We start from the raw sequence: 15,336 nt of genomic DNA on the forward strand, positions 1-15,336 counted from the left end.
TAAGGGGGTGCTGGGGGCTGAGTCCAGAGAGCAGACCTGAAAGCCACGTCTGCACCGTTTTGCTCTGCCAGAGCCCATCATCTACCTTTGACACCTCGTGGAATTTAGACGTGGAGGCTGGGTCTCACCTCAGGGAGACAGTAAGCATGAATAGGACCAAGTGACTTGCCCATGGTCACAGAGCAGAGCCAGGATCTGCTTCTGCTCTTTTGGGATCGCTGAATACACATTTGGCTGCCTCCACAGCCCGGCTCTGTCTGCAGAACTGTCATCTGGCCCTTCCCCGTCCCCATGCTGCAGCCACTGCCCCAGGCGTCCTGCCCAGCCTGTCGGAAGGCAGAGACAGGCACTCTTGGGGGTTTCTTTCTACCCAGGAAGCCATGGGTGGTGGCCAGCTCTGGACAGCTCCTGCTGTGAGAGTGAAGAGCCACAGCTGGATTCGCAGGAGGGTAACCATACCGTAGGAAACTCAGAGCCCTCGCTGCCATCCTCCTGTGGCCTTGTGCTCACAAGCTCCTCTGAACAGTAAGCTGTGTCTGAGCTGCATTGTGGCTGTGATCCTGCTTTTGGGGGCCTAGGTGACTGATGTGGTGGCTTTATTCCTGTAAAACTGGAAATGTCCTCCAATTCCTGTGCTTCAGGTAGAGCCAAATATATAAATTCTCAGTTGCAAATGCCCACATTTCTGCACTACATGCACAGTCCTGAAAAGTGAGAAATTGACATTAAAAAAGTAACAACCACAGACTCGATCCTGGCAGGATGTTCCAAATTGTCCTAGTGAATGATGTGTTTATTATAATTGTACTCCTATTCTTGCCCAGAATATCCTGTCCTCATCCCACTAGGGACGAACAGAAGCGTTTTTTTGTGCAGAAGTCCCACAAGCAGAGATGTTGGAGGGTAGTGATATTCTCTTAGCAGACCTGCGGTGACTTGTAGGTTCTTGGTGCTCTGGAAGTTGTGGCACTCCCAGCTTGAAGTGTGGAGGTGTACTTCAAGAAGTCACTGTATCCCTTTGTATCTTGATTTAACCATCTGCAAAATGGGATGATGACAACAGCTTCACAGAGTTGAAGTTACAATTTAATGAGGTAGTGTGGTTAGAGTATCTGGCACATACTAGATGCTCAGTTAATAATAGCACCATGTAAGTATTTGCTGCTGTTACACACTTAGCCTAGTTTCTTAGACATTCCATCTGTCATTCTCCTAATTAGGAAGAATTACTGCCTTCTTTCAAATCCCGGCAGTGAGTCTTGGTGCGTAGGCTTCAAACTCGTTTAATGTTGAAGTAATTCTGACTTCTTTACTGTCACGGCTGCTTGTTAGGTCCATGGTAGCTGTGCCCTGCTGAGTCTCTGGGTATCCCCGGCACAGTGCCATGCTCCAGGAGTGAAGTGAGCTGGTTAGGGAAGGAATCTCTGTGACACTGGCGATTTCAGAGCGCTGTTCATGGGGACCTGTGTCACACCCACACCCATGGCTCTGCTCTTCCTGGGACCTGGCAGGGAACTGTGCTGTGTTATCCTGGGCCTGACTTGTCCTTCCTCATGAACGGTCCCAAGACACACGGTCCTTGAAAGTGAGTTTTTATGCACAATACACGTCTGACCTGCTTTCGTCAGTTTCCATTTCTACTGCTATTTCCCTCAGTATATAAACCTCTTATTTTGAATCTTCTTCCTCTGTTACTTTTACATCACCTTTTGGAGTTGTCCCTGTCTTTGTTGAAATGACGTACCTGATACCTTAGCTTTCTCCTTTGGCTGCCCAACAGCAAAAAATATGATCGTGGATCTTTTTATTGCAGCCATATGTACCAGCCAGTTCTCTGGGAAAAATACACATCAGTATATGTCTGTACAATGCCTCTTAAAGCTCTGTCTCTCTCTCTCTTTTTAATTCTCTCTCTCATTTTTGGTTGGGGAGAGCTGTGCAGTGCCACTTGGCTTACAGGATCTTACTTCCCTGATGAGGAATTCAACCCTGATCCACAGCAGTGAAAACACTGGGTCCTAACCACTGAAGTGCCAGGAAATTCCCCCTCTTAAAACTCCTGAAACTTGGCAATTCCAAAGGAATAAAGAGAAAAAAGGAGGGGCGGATCCTGTATGCCCTGTTACTGGGACCTGTCACGGCAGCTGCACCAGGAAGGCATTCAGGAAATTCTTGTTGAGAGAGTCAGCAGGTTCCTTGTGGAGGAACTGAAGATTTTCACTTAATATTTGTGTTCTTTATCATGTTTAAAAATTTGCATTTAAATTGTTTCTTACCAGCCTGTCTTCCTGAGTATTGAGTATGTGTTTAATTTTGGTCTTTTGGTGACTTTCTTGGTGGTCCAGTGGTTAAGACTCTGTGCTTGCACTTCACAGGGTGAAGATTCAATCCCTGGTCAGGGAACTAGTATCCCACATGGTGTGTGGCCAAAAAAAATAAATATTTGGTCCTTTTCTCTCTGTGGGCCTGATGATCAAGTTGAAGAGTCAGACTATGTCAGGTGAAGCCCAGTAAAGTAACCAAGTGGTAAGGGGCCTAAATTCAGGACTGGCAGGATTGCTCTCAGTTTTGTACCTTCGCCTGATCCCTTGAAGCTCTCTGGGCCCTGCATCCTCCTCGTGGAATAGCAGTGCCCTCTTGCCTGCTGACCAGGTTGTGAAGAGGGTCACGTGTGGATTTAAGCACCTTGTAAATGCAGAGAAGTGTATATAGTTTCACATGCACAGGACAGAACCTGGAAGGAAGCACCACAGTTCGGTATGAAGTAAAAATTTCAGCGTTGACATGGCAAATTCCGTACACTTTTTTTTTCGTTTCTTCTCATTTGTGTGCTAGGTGAAGATGAAGAAGAAATGGAGCATCAGGAAGAAGGCAGAGAGCAGCTCTCAGAAACGGAGGGCAGTGGGGATGATGAGCCAGGAAGTGACCACGGCGAGGCCACCCAAAAGAAGAGCAAAGGCCGGCCTTGCCCCAGAAGGCTTTTTACCTTCAGCCTTGTGAACTCCTATGGCACAGCCGACATAAATTCCCTTGCCACTGATGGGAAACTACTGAAACTCACCTGTAAGCACCTTCTCTGACTTTGCAAACTCAGTTTCAGGGGACTTAGGGTTTATTGGAAAATCCTTTGTATTCAGCACTCACCACATTGGGCTTCTCTGGTGTCATCGTGTGTGACTCCAGGGACAGACACTTGAGTGATCCTTGGCTGGCGGCTCCCCAAAGACTGTTTCAGAGACAGGACCTGGCTCTATCCCTTCCTGCTGCCGCTTCCTCGGCCTTCTTGTCAGGCTTTTCTCTTCCTTCCTTGATGACTTCATTCTGAAGTACACTGTCCCTTCAGTCCCACCACCCTTCTTCAGGACCTTTGCTGTCAATGATAACACTTCTCGTGACCCTCCTTAGGTGGCAGCATTTCCCCAGACATAGGAGAATACACGCAGATTTCTTTTGTTCCATGAGAATACTCTAGAGATGCGGCCCGTCTAGAGGATGCTCATGGATTTCACAGGCTGTTACCTGGAGCCTGTGATTGGGATCTGTAGACAAGAAGGGGCATCCACGTGGAGTGTGTGTTGTGTGTTGAAAGTGCATGTGGTTGATGAAGGTGCCTACCCAGGGTCAGGAAGGGAGCTGCAAAAGCATCTCTTTTCTTTAACTTCCTTCATTGGAGAAGAGGTTTGCTACATGTCCTCCAGCTAGCTACCTTGCTTTCTTCCCTTTAAAAAAAAAAACAAACTTGAAAATACTGAGTTTTTTAAACATCTTTATTGAGATCGCTTTGGATCTCTATATCTGTCAGTCTATATCTGTAGCTTCATGGTGTCTAGGCAGCTTCTTCTCTTTATTGTGAAGTGAAAGTCACTCAGTCATGTCCCAGCTCCACACAGTCCATGGAATTTTCCTGGCCAGAATACTGGAGTGGGTAGCCATTCCCTTCTGTAGGGAATCTTCCCAATCCAGGGATCAGACCCAGGTCTCCCACAATGCAGGCGGATTCTTCACCAGCTGAGCCACTAGGAAAACCCAAGAATACTGGAGTGGGTAGCCTATCCTTTTCCAGAGGATCTTCTCAACCCAGGAATCAAATCTTCTTCCTCCCCTGCTATGCTATGGCCTGGAAGATGCCTCCAGGCAGTAAGCTTGGGCCATGTGGGCATCACCTTATTTTGTGCCTTCTCTCAGGGATCTCACTCTTGCTCTGCCTAATATTCAGTGTCTGGAAACAGTTGTGTCATCTGTCTTGTCAGGTTTTCTTGTGGTTTAAGAAGAGAGGAGAAACCTAGTCACTGTTATTCCATCTCAACCTGCGTCCTTTCAGAATTCTGTGTCGTTCCATGAATCTAGAGTATATTGCAGCCTCTAGAGCGTATGCGGAGGACGTTTTTGCCAGAGGCTCTGGGGCCCAGGGGTTCCAGGTTGGCTGGCCCCAGGCAGAGCGCTGCTCTCGGCAGTGGCTGCTGCTGGGTGGGCAGGTGTTAGAACACAGCCTGAGTGTGCTGCTCCTCCCTCGCGTTGCCTGCGGAGCCTCTCTTGTTGCTGGCCTTTCCGTAGTGAGTGACACTCTGGTCCTCCTCCACAGCTCGGTCCACACTAGCCATCGACTGGGACAGTGAGACCCGGAGCCGTTACTACAATGAGCAGGAGTCTGAGGTAGGTCCCTCGGGACTCTTGGTCAGGGGAAGTGCTGGTTTCTGCTCTGGGGAGGTCTCTCTCACCAGTTCCACAGCCGGCTTCACGGCTTATCTTTCAGACTGAGAACGAAAAGCACCGAAAGATTCTGTTATTAAATGCTCAGCAGCTCCAGAAAGTCTGTTATATTCCAGGCACAAGAGCTCATGAGGTGGTGGCTCAGCCTGGTCAGGTTTTGTTTCCTCAGCCGACTCAGCACTTTGTTCCTTACAGACGTATGAGAAGCACGTCAGCATGTTGCAACCTCAGAAGAAAAAGAAGACGGCGGTGGCTCTGAGGGACTGCATCGAGCTCTTCACTACCATGGAGACCCTTGGGGAACATGACCCCTGGTAGGCAGCTCCCCACTCTGAGCAAGGGCACGCAGGCACCCTGGGGCTCTGAGATCATTACGTACATGGTGGGGCCATGTATGTAACACAGACCTTTTTATTTGGATCTGTCGCTTTTGTACATGGCTGACATGAAACACATATTTCTGTGTGAATTGTGCTTTCCAGCCTCATAAGGCCACCCTGTGTGGGAAGGTGGCTTAGAGACCTCGCTGCCCTGAAGCAGTCTGATGGTTGCAGAACAGGATGTTACAGGGTTGTCTCCATGCTTGTGTGCCCGGGTGGCCCTGGCTCCCTGCCTCCCCACTCAGCAGAGGTTTTTGTTTCAGGTACTGTCCCAACTGTAAGAAGCACCAGCAGGCCACAAAGAAGTTTGACCTGTGGTCCTTGCCAAAGATCCTGGTGGTCCACCTCAAACGTTTCTCCTACAATAGATACTGGAGGGATAAGCTTGATACAGTCGTGGAGTTCCCAGTCAGGTGGGTCCCTGGGCTGCAGTGATATTTTGGGGAAAATTAAAAACGAGGCAGACCATCTGGGCACTGACAGGCAGAGTGTTTTGCCACCAAAGGCTTTTCTGCATTAAGATGTGTGTTGCTGGGCTCTGGGCAGTTAGGATTTTAGGCTCATTTCCCCTCCTTGTTTAGGGAAGATAGAACCACATCCCCTCTTGAGTCCCTATGCAGCTTGACTAACCTGGTCTTCTTACCTGTCCTTGGTTCCTGGGAGCCCAGACTCAGTAGGACAGCACACAGACGTGCTGCACCGCATTAATGCAGGAGCACAGGACGCAGAGAGTAATCTGCTGGGCAGAGTTGGATTGTTGGGGGCCGCCCTTGGTGGTGCAACTCCACCGCAGTCCTGTCCTTGGGGCAGGGGCTGGGACTGCCTGGCTTCTTGGGTCCTCTCAAGTCCCAGGATACAGAGTGTAAATGACACAGTCGGTCAGCAAGGTAGGAGTTCCCCATAACATGCAGATTTAAAAATGCTTTCTTCAGGGGCAGGTGTACAGGTAGATAGATAGATAGATGCAGTGTAGACATATCAGTGGGAGGACCTAGATGGCAGTAAGTCAACAAATAAAGGTATTTGTTGTCAAACTTTTTTTTCTGTATATTTAAAATTTTAGAAATAAAACATTAGGGGAAAAAGTGCTTTGAGGGGTCTGTTTTAGTATTTAGCTTACATTTTTATGGCACTAACTGTGATTCTGACAGTAATAGCCATTTCTACAAAGTTGTAACAGCCCTCACGTCTGTGCCCAGAGCCCTTCCTTGCCATCTTGTCAGGGGTTGGAGTTCCCCAGGAGGCTTCCCTTCTCCAGCCTAACATGTCAGTGGTCAGAGCAAGACCCCAGGGCGCCTTCTGTCTGGACTCTTCATCTGTTCTTTCTGCAGTTAGTCCCTGAGGGCCTCCTGTGTTCTAGCCTGTTGCATGAAAGGGGTGGCTAGATTGCTCTGACTTCTCACAGTTTAAGGTATTGAAGGGTTCTTTTTGTTTTCTGTGCTTAGAGGTCTGAACATGTCGGAGTTTGTCTGTGACCCGTCAGCGAGGCCATATGTATACGACCTCATCGCCGTGTCCAATCACTATGGAGCCATGGGGGTTGGCCACTGTGAGTACTGGCATCTGCTCCCCTCTGAGATATTGAAACGCCCTTGGGCACTCATCTGTCACCAGCCTTCCCTGTGCCAGCCACTGCCCTAAGGACTTAACTTATACAGCTCTACAGGCCTCAAGTTGCAGGCTGCCCCTCAGTTGTTTTGGTAGGGTGGTGGTTCATATCCTTTAATCCAAAAATCCACTTCCAGTAAATCTATCCTTCGAAATTACTGGACTTTGGGGAAAAGCTTCATGTACAAAGATATTTACCCATTTATACCAGTGGCTCAGACTGTAAAGCATCTGCCCACAATGCGGGAGACCTGGGTTCGCTCCCTGGGTTGGGAACATCCCCTGGAGAAGGAAATGGTAACCCACTCCAGTACTCTTGCCTAGAAAATTCCATGGATGGAGGAGCCTGGTGGGCTATATAGTCCATGGGGTCTCAAAGAGTTGGACACAACTGAGTGACTTCATTTCACTAATGGAAAATAGTAGCAACATTGGTGATCAGCAGCTGGCACTGCTGTCCATCTGCTTGATGGCACACAGCCATTGCGAAATAAAATTATTAATACCATGGGAAAATGCCCATGAATGTGTTCAGGGGAAACAGCCACACAAAATTGCATCATTACAGAAAGTAGTATCACAGCTGTGTACATTGAAACAAAAGGCAAACTGTGATAGGAGAGGGGACAACCTAGAAAGAGAGAGACCAAAATGTTCGTTTTACTTTTTTTTTCCTTTGTTCTGCTTTATTTTCCGGGATTTCTGTGACGTGTAGGTTTACTTGGCATTTCTACTTTCACTAGTCTGTCTGGTTACTTGTTTACGGAAGGTGGTAGTGACGCTGAAGTGAGGAGCTGGGTCTCCTCATGTCTCCTCTGTTGCATCTGCGCCATGACAGCTGCCACTACACCCAGTGTCAGGACCCCAAGAGATGGCACCGTGGGGGGGTCAGCTCCATTTACCCTCACGGTGGATTATGAACTGCCCCAAACCCCAGTCTTCTCTCCTGTACTGGTAAGCTTTTTCTGTTGGCCCAAGTCTGTTCTCCTGCCTCTCTATTCTTACCATATCACCTCCTGCCTTTGGATGGCTGCTCATTTCCAGCCCTCAGGTCTACATTCCAGGCCATCGGAAGAAGGGGAAAAAAGGGCCTGACCTTCCTTTTTAAGTAGACTTCCCAGAAATCCCGCTCAATTGCTCTACATACGTCTCATTGGCTATAACTTGGTCACAGGACTACCAACTAGCTGTAGAAACAGGTGGGAAAGAAAAATTGTGCCTGTCTAAAAACTGGGACTCTTCTAGAGTGGCTACTTGCAATACCTGTGATCATACCACATCCTATAGCACTTACTCTTCTCTAACTTTTCTTTCTCTGCAAATTAATTTTGATATCTGTATTCATTCATACTGGACCCCTGTATTCATTTTTAATTATTTTAGCATACAGACGTACTGCTTGGGCAGGTTACTTAGCTTCCTTATGCTTCAGTTTCCTTATCCAGGTTAGGCTGGTTGTGTGCAGACCCACACTGGGTCCACAATTGGAACACCGTGATTGAGAGCCATCTTTGTTGCTGTTCCGCCAAGCATGGACAGCAGGGTCAGCCCCTTGGCACCTTCTCTGTCACTTTGTCCTGTGTCCTTCACCACCGCTTGGTGCAGTAAACACTGCAGTGAAGAATAGTTAAACAGCCTGCCAGAGCCACACAGCAGGTCGAGACCAGAAACCGGATCTCCATCAGACTGAGTCGTTTCCGAGAGTCTGAGTGAAGCAGGAATCGGGTATCACTGCTGAGACTGTTGTGAACACATCTTGCTCAGAAAGTGTAAAATCAAAACCGGAAGTGTTCACTCTGGAAAATACTTGGACGGGTGTGAGGAATTGTTACTGAGCCACAGATTCTTGACTCAAGAGTTTCAAAGACAGATAAATTTAAGTTTTCTTGTTCACATCCCAACTCTGCCAACCCAAGCCCCCAGTGTGTCTCTCACTGGGATAACCCCACAGGCTCCAGAGGCAGTGAGAGACAATAGTAGACTGTCAGTCCTGGATACAGTAGGGGTGTTTGACTTGGCATGTTTTTGACAGCTATTGTTTTGCTTAAATCTTAAAAAGTATCAGCTCCTTTTATGGGTCCCCTAACTCTGAATTAGTGCTCATGGCTGTTTTCCCCAAAGTTACAGTATAAAGGCTTAGTCCCCAGCAGCTCCATTTTTACCCTTTTAAGTGCCTTTTTGAGAAGGGAAGATCTTACTTTTTTTTACGGATGAGTTCTCTTTTGGTTGTTAGGACACAAGCTGTAAATTACCTTTAATTTCAGACTCTGGATATGTGTCATGTTTTGGAGTTGTTGAGTGCCAGCCTACTGAGCTAGCCAGATCACCTCTCTTGATGACCAGCTAGCATATTCTCTTCCCTTGGCAGACACTGCGTACGCGAAGAACAAACTGAACGGGAAGTGGTATTACTTTGATGATAGCAATGTGTCCCTGGCCTGTGAGGATCAGATAGTGGTGAGTAGGCCCTCATACCTGGTTCCAACTCTTACCTTTAGGGATTAGAGCTGGGAAGAGTCCCCCAGGCTAGTTGGTTATTGAGTCATCCTGCTGGGACAGTGGGAACTAAGTGCGGTAGAGAAAGAATTGACTATCGTTCCTTCCGGGACCCTTCCTAAAATGAGACACTTGACTCTCCCGAGTCTGTCACAGGGCTCCTACCTTTCCCGGCACCCTGGGCATGGTCAGCATGAGCCAGCCTTAGGTGGTACGGCTTTCACCATCACTTCAGTGTGTGGATGCGCAGGACAGCGGATCCCTGAGGGTGGTGTGTTTTGAATAGAGACCAAAGCTTGCGGGGAATGGGTGATCGTTCCAACCTGTGAATGGATGTTGTGCCTCGTGTGTTTTAGACGAAAGCAGCTTATGTGCTGTTTTACCAGCGTCGAGACGATGAGTTTCATAAGACACCGTCACTCAGTTTTCCTGGCTCTTCTGATGGCAGTGCAAGACCAAGCAGCTCACAGCAGGGCACGGGGGATGACGAGACTTACAGCATGGACACCAACTGACCTGCCCAGTGCCCCTGCACCACAGCACCAGTGCCACCCCCCAGGAGAACACCTTTGACACTGAAGACTGCTAGTGTGCCGTCTAAAAACCAGATGAGGAAATTTCCTTTTATGAGCAGAAGAAAAAAAAAAAAAAAAAGACCCTGTTTGCTCAGAAGGGTTATGTCAAGAGGCTGAATTATTTTTTTTTGTACAGGTGGTAAAAATTTTCTGTAAAACAGGTAGAGCTCCAGAGTTGGGGTTGGCGGTGGGGAGCACACAGTGGAGAGTGGCGGATTCCAAAGAGTGGAGAGGAACACACTGTCATGGAGTGGGGGGCCGCCCTGCCCTCCTGGATTTCGGATTCTGGTGCTGGTTACTGGTCCTCCCAGTGGTCTACCCACAGTAAATCAACCTCAAGTAAACTTGATGTCGTCCCCTTTTCCCTTACTGTGCACCGAGATAGGTTTATAATACCAAAAAAGTAGCCACTGATGCCCCTTTCTGTTTCCCTTTGAGTCACCTTGAATTGCCAGCTTCCTTCTCCCTAATGATGCTTGGTGGTAGGCTTCCTGCCCTTCAGTCTTCTGTGGAGCCTGGCAGTTCTGTTCTGTTCCCAGCATCCTTGATGAATTGAGACTGTTGGATATGGTCTGGCACTTGTACTAGGTCTCACTTAAATATCAGGACACGACACTGCTGGGCGCCAGGTCTCCCGCAGCCGTCTCTCTCCGGGTTGGCTTCGGAATAGGAGCTTTCCTGGGCTTGGAAAGGGCTCCCGTTCTGCCGGGGACTTTGGTTAGAAGTGAGATCCCCGCCCCTCGGCCTCGGCCACGACCCCTGTGGTCTGATTTCCCCACCCTTTCCCCGGGGCTTACGGCCATTGTTGCTGTCCCCTCCGTGCGTGCGTGGGCCCTCTGCTTCCCTATCACGCTGCGTGGGTTCAAAGAACGAGGTCATCCATGCGTCCCTTGTCTGACCTTTAACCCTAGCCTTGGGGGTTGGGCTCGTTAGTCCTGGACACGCGCGATCAGCTGATGAGAGCGCGCGACGACCGACCGTTGGCGGGGTCGGCGGTGCGGTTTCTCCGGCTGATGGGTGAGGACGCGGCCGTGGATCTCCGCCCTGGGCGGCCACGGGGTGGGGCCTGAGAGCGGAGTGGGGGTGGTCAGGAGCCGAGGAGGAGGGCCGGGCTCGATCGATCGCCTGTTCTTCCCTCCCCGGTGGAGAAGTGGGGACGCAGCTGTTTCCGCGAGGAGAAAATCTCCCCGAGAGTGTTTCTCGGCTCTGACCTGTGGCGTGGCTCAAACTCAAGGAAACTGTGATAAATACCCCTTCGTGGTCGGTTTACAACCTCATCTGTACCGCTATTCTCACGTTGTTCTGTGCATTTCCAGTGTATTACATAATAAAGACACTGTCGCTTGTAGGGAAGATGTCTGAGAAACTGAGGAGATGCAGAAAGGAGCTGACTGCAGCCATCGACCGGGCCTTTGAAGGAGTCAGCCATTCCCAGGAGTGCTCGGGCCGCCCGCGGGTGGAGCCCGACGCCGCCCCGCTCTCCTTCCCCCTCCCCGTGCACCGGCTCCTCTGCCGGAGGCACCCGCTGGTAGCCTGCTCTTCTGTGGCTCCATTCTCTCCCATCCCTGGCGCTCTGGAGAACGAGAACGTGGCTTTTGCACCAAACCATGCCCCCGTGAATGCAAAGCCCCAGGTGCTCTGCCCCAAAAGAAACCCTCTGAGCAGCAAGGAAAACATCCTGGTGCGTTCCTCCATTTTGGCACCCGAAAGACAGTTTTGGCGAGCAGCAGGAGACGGGGAGAACTGGAAAAAAGACAGTCTAAGGTGATTCCAATCTCACGGGTTTAACAGCTACAATTAGAGGGATCTCCTATCTGGGGGTAAAAAAAAATTGTTGAAAATCCTAAGCTGGGTCCATGACAGATTTTTCCCTCCCCTTGGGGGCTCTACTGAAGATAGAAGTGGCAACCCACCAGTATTCTTGCCTGGAAAGTCCCATGGACAGAGGACCCTGGTAGGCTACAGTCCATGGGGTCGCAAAGAGTCAGGCACCACTGAGCGACTTCACTCACTAGGGTCTCTAAGTCTTCCCTAGACCTTGTCTTCTCCCACGTGGTTGCAAACTGCCTGGTCTTAGGAACCTTTTAAAGGCTAATTAAAATTTAAGTTTACTTTTGCATCATCTCTTAGCAAGGAGGACCACGTGGGCTGAAATTTCCAGGTCCTGCCATCTTGGCTGCCCTGGAGGCAGAGACTGAAGAAGCCATTTAATTGTTTCAGTATTAAAAATATCTGTGCTCTTATTCACAGGCATTAATGGGCATTAGGATGCTTTTAGTCAACTTCACTGACTTAGTGGTTCCCAGTTTTCGAATCACAACATAAATGGCAATTTAAAGGACTAGTGTTTGTCTTTAAGCTTATCTAACACTGAGTTCACCTCCGATACTTTCTTGAAAGAGGATCTAATCCTCTGCCCTTTTTTTTTTTTTTTCTCCTGGGGGCTGCAGGAATGATACAGAGAAGGATGTGAAAGTTGACACAAGCATCCCACTCAGTGGTTCCAGCCAAGAGGTTACAAAGGATCTGCTTGATATGATTGGTGAGTTCAGAGGGCTGCTCCATCCTCTCCCTGAAAGGATAGATCCTTCACCCAAGCCCCCAAGTCAGCAAGTGTCATAAAAAACACTTATGTCTCTTCCATTGGCTTGGTAGATTTGTTTGGTTCACAGCAGGCTCCGTGCAGAGAGCCTTCATGGAGCTGATAGCCTGGAGGAGTCACGTCCATCAAGTCATTTCATAAATGTACAGTTAGAGTGAATTCCCGGAGGCCAAGGACCGCAGCCACTGTTGGTGGATGAGTTTATTTGTGAAGGAAACAGGACATAGGCAGAGATGAAGAGAGGGGGAGTAGTCCATCTCAGGTGGGTGGTGGTTACACAAGATTAAAAGAAAAGTTAGAAGCCCAAACCTCCCATTTAATTCTGCCATCCACCAGAAAGGCAACCACTATTAACACAGTGCGGTATATCCTGGCATAGACACTTTTTTGCTACACACACATCTGTATATTCTGTATGTAAACTTCATGTGCCCTATTTCTACACAATGCACAGTGGCTAGACAGCTTCTAATTAAGAGATACATAGCCTTGGGAGCAGCCCAAAGCTGTTGGCTCTGAAGGGTCACCGGGTTATGGGGCAGGAAAGGAGGCGGTCTGGTGAGGGGTGGTGTATGCCCTGGGGCACAAAGCGAGACCCCTGCCCTTGCTCTAGTGACCCGAGTCTCCTCCCGTGGTCCCGGTAGGTGAACGGAAGTCATCACTGCCTCTGCCTGCCTCCCTCCATGGCCCCTGCCGTCTACGGGAAGCATTTTTCTCCTCTTCTGGCTGTGGTCCATGGCTCTCTGTGCTATGTGCTGTGCTCAGTTGCTTTGGTCATGTCCAGCTCTTTGCCACTCCATATACTATAGCCCACCAGGCTGCTCTCTCCATGGGTTTCTCCAGACAAGGGTCCTGGAGTGGATTACCATGCTCTCCTCCAGGGGATGTTCCTGACCCAGGGATCCAATCCACATGTCTTATCTCTCCCACACTGGTAGGTGGGTTCTGTATCACCAGTGCCACCTGACCAGGTTAGATCTTAGTTCTCCGACCAGGGATTGAACCCACGCCCTGTGCAGTGGAGGTTATGAAGTCTTAACCACTGGACCGACAGGGAAATCCCAACAGGCAGCATTTTACTTATTCAAAAGACCCCACACAGTGTCTTGTGTCCTCAAGTTAGGGAATAGTTCCCCAAGAGCCAGAATAGGCACATGCATCTCTGTATCCTCCCACTTGGAGGATACATCCTTCTTGGAGACCAGTGGCTATTTGGGACTCAGTAAATACCTGTGCTAGAAAGGGGGTCAGCAAGCCCATGTTACCATGTGACAGCCTGCCAGCCCAGGTCAGGAGCACCGGCTTTGCACGCTCCCAGGAGACGGCCACCCATTTGTGGTTTTTAACTTCTGCTTGAAATCCCTTCAGAATTCTCCCACTGGATTTCTAATGCTGAATGTTTTTATTTTTAAGACCATACAAGCATCCGAACTATTGAAGAATTGGCTGGTAAACTAGAATTTGAAAACGAGTTGAACCGTGTGTGTGGCCACTGCGAAGATTCGCCTTTCAAGGACGAAGCCTGGGCCTTGCTGGTGGATGAGAGCCCTCAGAAGGCCCCGGACGCAGACTCTGGCGGCCTCAGGCAGGCTTTCGATGACCGCAATATCGTGGAGACTGTTCTGGACTTGGAAGAGGACTACAATTTGATGACCTCTTTTAAATACCAAATTGAGTAAGGACAGTTGACTTCAGCTTTGATTCTTTATAGTAGGAGACTGATGTTAGGATGTCTGTGCAGGTTAGTCACAATCATCTGGGGCCACTTCAAAGGCTTAGCAGAATCTGAATTACTATGACCTTTTAACTTCTAGTGGTGTCCCTTTTTTAGCTGACAGTCCAGTTTTTTGGTTGTTGTTGTTTGTTTTTTTAACTCTGCTGCTTTAAAATGTTTCTTTTTTCACTTTTTTTTTTCCGAACATCTTGACTGTTTTTTGGATTGCTGTTTAATATACACAGTACCCAAGGCAGGTGCAGGTCGTGGGCCTCAGCTGTGTCTCTTGAAGTTCTTTTCCATGGGCCCTGAAAACGTACAAGTTCCACAAGCAGTGTGGGCTTCCTGGTCCCCTGGGATCAGCCCATCCCAGGCCAGCTCAGTGGAGGAACTGGCCTCAAGAGGACCTTGGCCCCAGGCCCCAGCCACACACATGTCTGCCTGTCCCCTGCATGGGCATCATGCCCTCCTCATGGCCAGAGCCTCAGTCCCTCCATCCTTGCCCCTGCCCAGATCAGAGGCCTCTTACTTGTTTCCAGGGAGCTGGCAGCATCCAGCTCCTGTTCTGGCAGGACATTCCCGTGAGGCCAGCCCACCATACACCCACATCAGACATCTGGGCACTCAGCTGAGTGGGGAAAGGAAAGGATGAGTACAGGTCCTGCTCATTCACTTCATACCTGAAGCTCATCCATCCCATTCCAGGACTGGACCCCCAGGAGGCCACAGGTGGTTCCCATGACAGTGACTGTACTGGGATAAGATGGACGGGGGTAGGGAGGGGCTGAGCCACTGCCCTCTGAGCTCAGCATGGTAGCAGCAGCTCAGCAGGGCTGGCTCCAGCCCCACCACTTGAGAGAAAGGACACCATCAGGGATTATTTGGACCCATCTCTCAAAACCATGATGTTCTTTCAGGAAAACTAATAAACTGTTGAGTAAGGTATGATATCTCCCAGAAGCTGAGTGTCAGGGAACTGCTCACCCCCTTGGCTCATAGGGGAGGATGGGGGCAGCAAGGCTGGTGCAGAGCCGTTTGTTATGACATAAAACTCAAAGAGCTGGAAAGGAAGGCCTGGGGCCCGAGGACATCCCACGAGGCTGTATTTTAGGCTAGTGACCCAGCATCCAGGCAGGCTGCAGGGCTGGCAACACCCCATCACCACCACAGGTCTAGAGATTAATCTGGGCCCCACAGGTGGAGACCTTGCACCTAGTTCTTAGTGGTACAAAGCCAGGCACCTGCCTGACC

The 15,336-nt window shown here is 49.5% G+C and overlaps 2 protein-coding genes across 4 annotated transcripts in view; both read left to right on the forward strand.

Annotated features, from left to right (window-relative positions):
* The window catches only part of USP4 (ubiquitin specific peptidase 4), a 40,197-nt gene extending 30,084 nt beyond the window's left edge, over positions 1-10,113 (forward strand). For all 3 annotated transcript variants that reach the window (XM_004018463.6, XM_004018464.6, XM_042236234.2), the window contains 7 exons: positions 2,836-3,063; positions 4,583-4,653; positions 4,906-5,024; positions 5,354-5,503; positions 6,536-6,639; positions 9,067-9,155; positions 9,551-10,113. In XM_004018463.6, the coding sequence (XP_004018512.3) occupies positions 2,836-3,063; positions 4,583-4,653; positions 4,906-5,024; positions 5,354-5,503; positions 6,536-6,639; positions 9,067-9,155; positions 9,551-9,709 (920 nt within the window). In that variant the 3' untranslated portion in view covers positions 9,710-10,113. The remainder of the gene's footprint in view (positions 1-2,835; positions 3,064-4,582; positions 4,654-4,905; positions 5,025-5,353; positions 5,504-6,535; positions 6,640-9,066; positions 9,156-9,550) is intronic.
* Positions 10,114-10,700: 587 nt separating this feature from the next.
* On the forward strand, positions 10,701-14,361 carry C19H3orf62 (chromosome 19 C3orf62 homolog). Its single transcript, XM_015102430.4, has 3 exons — positions 10,701-11,533; positions 12,220-12,311; positions 13,785-14,361. Exons 1-3 carry the CDS (start codon positions 11,124-11,126, stop codon positions 14,048-14,050), a joined length of 768 nt encoding a protein of 255 aa, XP_014957916.2. The 5' UTR covers positions 10,701-11,123; the 3' UTR covers positions 14,051-14,361.
* Positions 14,362-15,336: the final 975 nt, after the last annotated feature.

The sequence above is a fragment of the Ovis aries genome, chromosome 19 (assembly GCF_016772045.2).
Source record: "Ovis aries strain OAR_USU_Benz2616 breed Rambouillet chromosome 19, ARS-UI_Ramb_v3.0, whole genome shotgun sequence".
Classification (NCBI taxonomy): domain Eukaryota; kingdom Metazoa; phylum Chordata; class Mammalia; order Artiodactyla; family Bovidae; genus Ovis; species Ovis aries.

Excerpts from the sequence above, each read along its gene's own strand:
- C19H3orf62 (XM_015102430.4), top strand. The coding sequence starts at position 11,124 with ATGTCTGAGAAACTGAGGAGATGCAGAAAGGAGCTGACTGCAGCCATC. Across the intron at positions 11,534-12,219 it reads TGGAAAAAAGACAGTCTAAG|GAATGATACAGAGAAGGATG; the intron begins GTGATTCCAATC and ends TGGGGGCTGCAG. Across the intron at positions 12,312-13,784 it reads GGATCTGCTTGATATGATTG|ACCATACAAGCATCCGAACT; the intron begins GTGAGTTCAGAG and ends TTTATTTTTAAG.